General features: G+C 23.4%; 2 protein-coding genes and 1 long non-coding RNA gene across 12 annotated transcripts; 1 reads left to right on the forward strand and 2 right to left on the reverse strand.

The window, feature by feature from the left end:
• Window positions 1-743: 743 nt before the first annotated feature.
• Window positions 744-3,897, reverse strand: LOC122715033. 8 transcript variants are annotated; one of them, XR_006346764.1, is made up of 7 exons: window positions 3,758-3,776; window positions 3,514-3,549; window positions 2,696-2,878; window positions 2,433-2,564; window positions 2,039-2,173; window positions 1,657-1,715; window positions 744-902 (listed from the first exon to the last, which is right to left on the reverse strand). It is a non-coding gene; the product is annotated as an uncharacterized LOC122715033 (long non-coding RNA). The 8 variants fall into 8 exon arrangements; XR_006346763.1 differs by having other exon boundaries at window positions 2,433-2,545; window positions 3,514-3,897; XR_006346759.1 differs by having other exon boundaries at window positions 3,514-3,897.
• A 2,108-nt stretch (window positions 3,898-6,005) lies between these two features.
• On the forward strand, window positions 6,006-8,531 carry LOC122714979 (flightin). Of its 3 annotated transcripts, none has more exons than XM_043936817.1 (3): window positions 6,006-6,053; window positions 7,271-7,514; window positions 7,732-8,531. In XM_043936817.1, the coding sequence occupies exons 2-3, from the start codon at window positions 7,303-7,305 to the stop codon at window positions 7,973-7,975; spliced, it is 456 nt and encodes a 151-aa protein (XP_043792752.1). In that variant the 5' UTR covers window positions 6,006-6,053; window positions 7,271-7,302; the 3' UTR covers window positions 7,976-8,531. The 3 variants fall into 3 exon arrangements, with proteins under 3 accessions (XP_043792752.1, XP_043792750.1, XP_043792751.1); XM_043936815.1 differs by having other exon boundaries at window positions 6,007-6,160; window positions 7,732-8,530; XM_043936816.1 differs by lacking the exon at window positions 6,006-6,053 and adding an exon at window positions 6,073-6,197.
• Window positions 8,532-8,553: 22 nt separating this feature from the next.
• Window positions 8,554-9,387, reverse strand: LOC122714980. The gene is made up of 2 exons (XM_043936818.1): window positions 9,173-9,387; window positions 8,554-8,997 (listed from the first exon to the last, which is right to left on the reverse strand). Exons 1-2 carry the CDS (start codon window positions 9,206-9,208, stop codon window positions 8,629-8,631), a joined length of 405 nt encoding a protein of 134 aa, XP_043792753.1. The 5' UTR covers window positions 9,209-9,387; the 3' UTR covers window positions 8,554-8,628.
• Window positions 9,388-9,571: the final 184 nt, after the last annotated feature.

A 9,571-nucleotide genomic window follows, 5' to 3' on the forward strand; every position in this document is an offset into this window, starting at 1 on the left:
GCAAGATGTCACTTTTAGTCTCTGCTTCATATTCTGAAATATCGATTGAAAAATAACCAGCGATTTTACGCAATGAGAAATAGAATACACGCGACATCTTTCGGAAATTTGCATTGTGCATATCGATCTCAATCATTATAATTTCATCTACATAATGCCATCTATCATTCTATAATCTAAGTAATACGTATTAATATTTGTCTTAAAATTTTTACTTAAAAAAAATTTATTATTAAACTATCTATCAATACCTAAATCTATTTATGTAAATATTTCTTAATAAGAATCTAAAGTATCTACTTAAAAAAGATTTATTTTAGTCTACTTATTGAAAAATGGAATATAACCAAGGAAAGGACTATAAAGAAATATAACCAAAAAAAGGTCAAAAAGATCAATATAAAAAATACATAAGAGTTTTCTTTGGTTGATTTGATCCCATATTTTCCTATAAAATTTTTGAAACAAACAATAGATTACAAAACCTTAGTAAAAGTCATTATAATAAATTATAATTTTTTTAATTAATCATTTAATAAATTATAATTTTTATTAATCATTTAATAAATTATAATGACTTTCTAATTGAAAAATGGACTCAAATGTAATTCCTGCCTAAAAATTTTTCCTAACATCCTTATTTCTATTTTTAACAAGTATCTAAAGATACTGCTTATCTATTTATCTGTACATAGCAAAATTTAAAAATTTATATAGAGATTTTATTTAAATAAAAATTAATTTTTTTTTTTTAATATTTTCTTATTTAATCTAAGATATAATCTATTCATATAAAAATGTTAAGATTTGAATGCAGACCCTACTTATTTAAAAATCTCATTATAATCAAAAAAAAAATACGTTGAAATATAAGTCTTCATTGGTTGATTCCATAGTAATTTCTGAAACAAATTAAACTATAAAGAATTAGTAAAATTCCATATAATAAAATTATAATTTTTTTTAAATTATAATTTAAAAAAAAATGATAATAAAGATCAAAATTCTAATAAATTATAATAGTAATAAAAATTAAAAGCTTAAATTAAAATCTTTAAAAAGAATAAAAAATTACATAGAAAAAAAGACAATTATCTCTTCGCGTGATGGATGATCTCTTTATTTTCTTGAGAGAAACACTGAGTCTATTCCATACCGAAAACAATTATTAAAAATAAAAAAAAAAAAAATAAAATAAGAAACTACTAACACATCCATTTATATTGAGTAATCAACGAACAAACACTGATTCTATCGATCACATTGCGCGTGGTCACAATAATGAAATTATATTAATGGAATGAAAAGAAAATGAAAAAAGAAACAAAATATGTTCATATTTCCTTATCGAGCATTTGTTAATTAAAAAAAATATTGCTATTTAAAAAAAAATAAAATTGTGAATATTCATTATTAAAATTAATGATGTTTATATTATGTATATTAAATTACATTAAATATTTGAAACTTTTTTTTTAAATCTTTTTTATTTTTATCTTATGTTTTATGTCATCTATGTTCATCTAATATTTTCAATAATTAATATAATAATTATAAATTATATAAAAACTATGTACATAATACATAAGTAGTAAATTACTAAAAGAAAAAAGTAAATACTTACATTTTTCTTCGATATAGAAATTTAAATTTTACCTCTTTTTTCATAAAATATAAAATAATATCGTGGTATCCATTGAAAATCCTTTTCTCGTCTAAAATAAATTTTATCAGACAAACTATTTATATGCGCAAAAGATAATTAAATATGTACAAAATGTATAATAAATGTATATTAAATTAATTTTATTAAAATAATAATAACAATCTAATTTCAAATCTTACTTTAAAAACTCGTGAATATGAGTTAGTGGTAATTTTAATGATTAATTATATAAATAAAAAAGAAAATAAATTTTACAAAGAATTATAAATTATAATAATAGTCAATAAATAATCGAATAAATTAATGAAATAAAAGCCTGAAAATATAAAAGAATAATTGTAATATTATTCAATGTATATAGATATTACATACCTGAAGCGAAGTGGCTATTTTTTTTAGTAGCAAAATCCCGTATAGTAATTTCGATACATCGAATTATAAATTAGAAAAAGTTCGATAAATCGACAATTCAATAAATCGAAACATGTCGAATAAGATACCACTTTCCTGAAAAACTGAATTATTAGAAATATTTTCAATCTTAGAGTTTTAGCATAAAAAGCATAAAATCAAATATAAAAATAATATAAATTAAATATATGAATATATAAATTGAATAATATAAATATAAACATTTAAAAATATACAAAAATATTTATAGAATGTGTGTGTGTGTGTGTAAATGATCTATTTTCATTTTTCTATGAATAAAAAGATAAAAGAAATTTATAATAATTATATATTCTTAAAATAAATAAAATCTTACCACATTTGCATAAAAGTTGTCGGATTATCTCTTAATTTATTATTTTGCATAGTATGTGCAAAAAATATTATCCTTTCAAAGAGGCCATCCCATCTTCAAAATCTTCTTCTTATCTTCAAATCAAACAGTAATCTATTACGAAAATGTTCAATTCTGGTATAATAATCATTAAACAAGCACACATTGACAAAACAAAATCTAATAATAAGTTTAATAACCATAACACGATAAAAATTTCATGTAATTAACTGATGAAACGTAACCTGTCACTATGATTTTCAATTGTAGATTTTCAACTGACGCCATGCGCATAATGATGTACATTGATTCATTTTGAGACTGAATTTTAGCAGCTTCCTGAATGGCTAACATTACATGGTTCCATATTTCAAATCAAATTTCAAAAAATCAAATTTTATTTTTCATGGTTATTAAATTTTTCTTTCCTTTAAAAAAAGACAAGAAATTAATCAATTAATATAATATAAAAAAAAATTTAAATAAATATCTAAAATACATTAAATTAAATACATTAAATTAATTAATTAAATTAAAATAATCGAATACAAATTTCATCTTAAAAAATATGATATAAATTACTGTAAGTTTAATCAATAAATAAATAATAAAAAAAAATCGCCATTAAAAAATTTCTAATTAAAAATAAGAAATTTCAATTAAATTCCTGCGAATATACAAACAAAAAAATATAATTATTGAAATAAATACTATACAGTAAATACAAATAAAAATTACATATCTCGAAAAAACAATGATATAACTAAACATGAAAACTATCGATATTACAATGATGCCTCAGGCTACGATTTCGATTATCAAATTACAAGTTGCAAGGAGTGAGAAGGAAGCGAGAGGAAGAATATCAAATTTAACAAACATCGAAACATATCGAGCATAACCGAAAAAAAAAACGTACAAATATCGAAAATCTATCACGAAATTAATAGATATATACGAGATCTAGTTATTATATTTATTATATATTTAATAAATAAATACCCATAATAAACCCAACATTCAAAAATAGTAATATATAAAAAATAAAAAAAATGCGACTTACCGAAGAACTTTGTAGAACATTGTATCGTCCACTTGACTGATTGTCCAATGATGAAACATATCAACATTCACAAATAAAATGATTATATATATATATATATATATATAATAAACAAATTATATAAGAATAATTTATGTAGAAATATATGGACTGAACATTCGTAAATAAACACTACACTACACAACTAAACAATTGCAAAAAAACGCGCGAAACCGCTACTACGTCACTGCGCAAATAAACATACTTAAAACATTCATAAATAAAACATATATATTTTAAACACTCGCGAATAAAATGTAGGATGTATTTTAAATTTGATATTTGTGCACATTTTTAAATTATATCGAACAAATATAAATTATATACGATGTCGATATGCGTAGCTCCGACATATGTATACAGTACGGCGGTTGAAATGTAACTAATGTTTCTCCCCACCGTAATGCGCGTAACTCGGTGCGCAAAGTCACGCGCATCGATACAGCACATATTACTATTTATAATTCTTCGAAATATTATACAATTTATTAATTATAATTAATATATATATATATTAATATAACGATATAATTTATTAATATAATTTATTAATATTTTAATTATATAATTTATTAATATAACGATATAAATTTATAATTTACCATATTTATTAATTTTATGTGACATATAAAAATTTAAATATATATGATTTAAATATAATATATATGAATATAAAAATGTTTGTATATTGCATATAAATATGTAAAAATAGATGAAAAATAAATATGTAGATATTTACGATATATAAAAATTGAATCGGATAGATTTTGTTAAGATTTTTAATCAATAAGTTAAACAAAAAAACAATAAAATTAATTAAATTAATAAACACTATTTCTTCAAAGCATGAATTTTGTAAAATAAATATAAACAGAAAAAAAGAAAATAAAAGAAAAGTAAATAATAAAAAAGTAAAAATAGAATAAAAAAACGCCTTTAACATTTTTGAAAGTTAAAGATATTATTTTAAAAAATTATTCTATATTTCTGAAAACATTCAAAACGTTGTATTAGTTTTCAATTCTTATTTTATTTTATTTTAGCTTTGAAGAAGTATTTTTGATACTTTAAAGATGGTGCTGATGATCAATTCTCTATCTCTATCCTACTATTTTCTATCCTTTTTTTTTGTGTGTTTCATTTGCAGCACTCTGAAGATGGCGCTAATTTCAATATTTTTATCTTATCTCTATCTTTTTCCTATATTTATTCTCATTGTCTATTAATTTTATATATATTAATTTCATATATACCATTCTATTGATTTTAATATTTTTACCTATTTTTACTGCAAAATATGAAAAAATGCATTAAATCTATTCCTTTCTATATTTCGTTTATGATTTCAATATATAGAATGAAATTGTAGCGTTAATAATGGAAAAATTAAAAATTAAATTTCAATATAAAATTACAAATAAACAATATTAGAACAATCAGAATGAATTACTAAATTTTATTCTATTTAATTTTGCAATTGAATAAAATAAACTTTATCAAATCAATTCAATATAATATTAAGAATATTTAAATATTTTTAATAAATCAACATACTAATAATATTAAAAAATAACTCGATTGTAAAATCAATTTAGCAAGAAACTAAAAATATTTTAATTATCTAATGTCGGTGATATAAAAAATCTTATCATGAGATTAAATGTAATTGATACAATAATTCATATTTTTCGAATATATCTACAATTTTACAATTTTATTTAAAAATTAATAAAATCATTTTAATTCATCTTAATATATTATCTTTTATTTATATCATATTATTTATTCTCATTCTCACTTTAATCTAAGCATCATTTTATGAATTAATATATGTGTTTAACGCAACTTGTGATTTATAGTAAGTAAACCGGGGTACGGTGTCAATGCTTTTATTTCGTCATAATGTTACCATTGATCAATACGTATTTAACTTTTTTATAGTGACAAATCTATAAATAAATACTTGTTATATCAAGTTGTCATAATTGCAAAGTATACATACACTATACATATACTTACATTAAAAAATAGAAAGCTTCTACTTTAATATATAAAGCTTCTATTTTAATATATAATTTGATCTAATTTGAATATATAAATATATTAAAATATATATATATATATATAATAAATTCGTCAATCTGTATCCATAAATTAGCTGTTTTAATTGCGTTAATATTTTAACATTCTCGTTGCGTGTAATGGAATGAATTTTGTAAACAATGATTTCTCAAAATGTATTCACCGAATTACTTCAAGTTCCAAGTTTTGAGCAAATCATTTTGTACGGAGGAGCAAAGGTCGTACGATACAAAAGCATTAAAATTGGCTAATAGTTATTAATTTGATCGTTGTCTTGCGTGGTAATAATGATTACAGTAGATTAAGTGCCAAAAATCCACCTCTCTTCCCTCTCTGTCCTCTCTCTAGGTTGTTCCTTTGCCGTTCTTCCTACGGAGAGGGGCATTCTTCTTTTACTTAAGGGGTGGACCGGTGGGAAGGTAAGGAAAATCTTATAAGCTAAAATAAAAGCGAAACAAGGCAAAGTCCGCGGGAGTATTTTTTTCAGTCTGAAGAACTACTTAGTGGAGTGGCTATCGTATCGCAGGTATCACCCTCTTAAACAAACGTTTTCCAACTGATTAGTTAGTGACATTTTAAATATTTTTAATGCATTATGTGTGCCTTCCAACTAACAACAAAGCTAAGATTACAAGTGAAAGTGTGAATATAATTTATCGTGCAAAATTAAAAGTTTAAAAGTGGAAAAGTAATATTTTGTTCTTTTTTTTTTTTTTTAATTAGGTAAAAAGGTAAAAAATATATGAGATATGTATATAATTTTCTAGAAAGTGACATCATTATCAGGATAAATATTGTATAAAATTTCTCGCTTTCATATTAAAAAAAAAACTAGAATTGATTATATTTAATAATAATAATCGTTAAATTAAATTAAATTCATCAAAATTTTAATTTNAAATTTTTTTCGCTTTCATTTCAAAAAAAAAAACTAGAATTGATTATATTTAATAATAATAATCGTTAAATTAAATTAAATTCATCAAAATTTTAATTTTTTAATATTTATTAAAATAAATATCTACAATAAGAAATTTTTCTTACTTGTCCATGTCATCTAATAATATTTGAAGCATATTACAAGAGAAATAATTAACATATAATTTCTTGAATTAGATACTCGACATTCAGATATAATGAATCAATGTCACAATCAAACAGTTTGTTGTACTTTAACGTGACCTGCTTTCATTCGTTAAATATATCTCATTAGCTAAATATATCAAATTAGAGTATTGGTTGTGATATATACTTAAAGAAAAAGATCTAAAGAGAAAAAAGATATATAACATTCTATTCAAATATTGTTAAATAAGTGTAACAAAGTATACTCAAGCCAATCTTTGGAATTTACAAGATTATTTCTAATAAACTAACAATCACATTAAATAATCATATTTTTATTTAATCCTAAATTCGAAATGTTTCTTATCAATCCTTTAGCTCTTCTAATCCTAAACGAAAAGCAAATTGAATAATTAAATTTTATTATTGTTAATATACAAATAATAAATAATAATTGAATAATTAAAATTATTATTGTATCGTGCATTTATTATTTAATAATTATATCTTATATTATTTCTTGTGAAAAGTATTAAATGTAAAAGAAGAAAACACTTTTGCACCATTTTAGGTCCTGCTTAATTTCGGAAGACTCGAAAAAATATGTGGGCAGATGAGGAACCAGCGCCATGGGATATCGAAGAAACTCCAGAGGAGGAACCTGAAGAAGCGGCTGCAGAGGGAGCTCCGGCAGCTGAAGCTCCTGCGCCTGGAGAGAAACCAAAGATCAAATTAGAGAAAATTGAACCGCCGCATTATAATCATCATTGGGTTCGCCCCCTCTTCCTTAATTACGCGTATCTTTACGAATATAGGTAAGATATCATTATTTTCATCATTTTCATCATTATTTCTCATCGATTAAAAATTATTTACGAATAGAAATTCAATTGAAAAATATTACATTATATTAATGATTCCATATATATATATATATATATGCATTATAATAATATCAATTTCTAAATCAATGATCGTCGTATATATTGTGTTATTATCTAAAAGAAACTTTTGATTCCCTTTCTTCTTCAGAAAAAATTATTACGATGACGTGATTAATTATCTGAACCAAAGACAGAAAGGTTTATTCCGAGAACCTCCTAGAGCGCAGGAATGGGCTGAACGAGCAATGAGGACTTACGACGAGAAGAACGTCGATAAGAGTGTGAAACGATCGGCAGATCTGAAATATATAATTAACATGAGACACGAGCCTAGATATTACAGTTATCATACTCGAGCGTATTATAGCTTGAAGTATCAGAAAATTTTGTAAAACTTTATTTTTTTAATCGTAAAACTGTGTACAATTTATTACGCGATGCAGAATTGGCTTATATGAGTTTACACGCAGGTTAATAATGAAAAATTTATATCGATCGATGAAGAATTTTATTTATTCGAGCATGTATTTAACTGTAAATTTTATTCGTGAGATATTTTTCAAAATGAACTTTTTTAAATAGAAATACAATACATATTTCTTATTTGTTTTTCAAATAAAAAAAAAATATATATATATATATAATTCATGTTCAATTTCATAGAAAAATTTTTGTCTCAAAATACTTGTACAAAGACTGTATTGTTTAAGTAAATAGATTATATATGGTTAAGTAACATTGTAAAGCACATTTTTCTCCATTCAATATTAATATCTTCTTTCATCTATGTTAAAAGATAGTTTCATAACCAAGCATAGGTATCATATGTTAGGATGAAACTTAGAGATGAAACAGGAGGGGAAATAATAAATTAAAGATTATCTTGCTAGATAGTTAAACTAGATAGAATAATAAATTGTAAATTCTGAATCAATATTTTCTGTATATGTTTTATTGAAATAACAATATTAAATGATGTGGGTACATTTTTATATTCTTTTTTTATCATACAATAATATCTTAAAATATTTACTGAATAATTTTTTTAGAATGAAACGCTTTTCTTCTTATTCGAGAATTTTCTTTTCAACGGCAACAATGTAATGGTATTTAAAGGATCCGCAATTTCATTCGGTTCTATTGACAAATTAATTTTCTCTTGCCTTGGTTTTATAGGATGAGGCACACACGGTTCAATATTTACATTAGGCATTTTCACAAATTTTATGGTTTTCGGTGCTGCTTTCTCCGGCAAAGCATCTAAATTGGGGAATTTTTTTAATCTCATGTCATCGTAATTCTCCGTGTTGTCAAATTTCGTCGCGTGTCGCTGGAAAATAATATCCGCTTGTTCAAGCGTATTCCTCGCTTTCTCGATTTCTGCGTTCAAATCGATCACGTCGAATATACGATCCTGCAAATACAAGCGACAATTCAAAAGTTTTAAACTCCTTAACAGAACAAGAATGTTTACATATATATATATATATATATATATATATATATATATANACCTTGTACACCTCTTTTCAGTGATAAATATATTTTCCAAATCAACTATATACGCGTATTCTGGGTGCAAATATAACCTGCATGTCCCTCCGTTTGCGCCTCAATTCAGCCATATCTTCGGCAAATGCAGCAGAAGCTCGTTCCTTGTAACGTCGTTGACTGGTAACGAAATCATCCTCGAAATCATCCTCGATTGCTCGATCGTATATATAATCCAAATCATCTAAAAATTCATTACGATATCCCGATGGATTGTGAGAACCTAAAATTTGAATTGACGATATTAGATGGAAATTTTAATCTTATTAAAAAAAAAAAAAAAAATGTCAAAAAATTTTTTGCGAAAGATTACCCTCCTTGTATCGTTTATCTTTATTATTATTAATAATGTAAAACTATTTGAGAATCATTGCTAATATACATATATATATATATATATATGTATGTATATGGAATTTAAAGTAGAAACGTACACG

This window comes from Apis laboriosa, unplaced genomic scaffold, assembly GCF_014066325.1.
Source record: "Apis laboriosa isolate Shangri-la unplaced genomic scaffold, ASM1406632v1 scaffold34_cov151, whole genome shotgun sequence".
NCBI lineage: Eukaryota > Metazoa > Arthropoda > Insecta > Hymenoptera > Apidae > Apis > Apis laboriosa.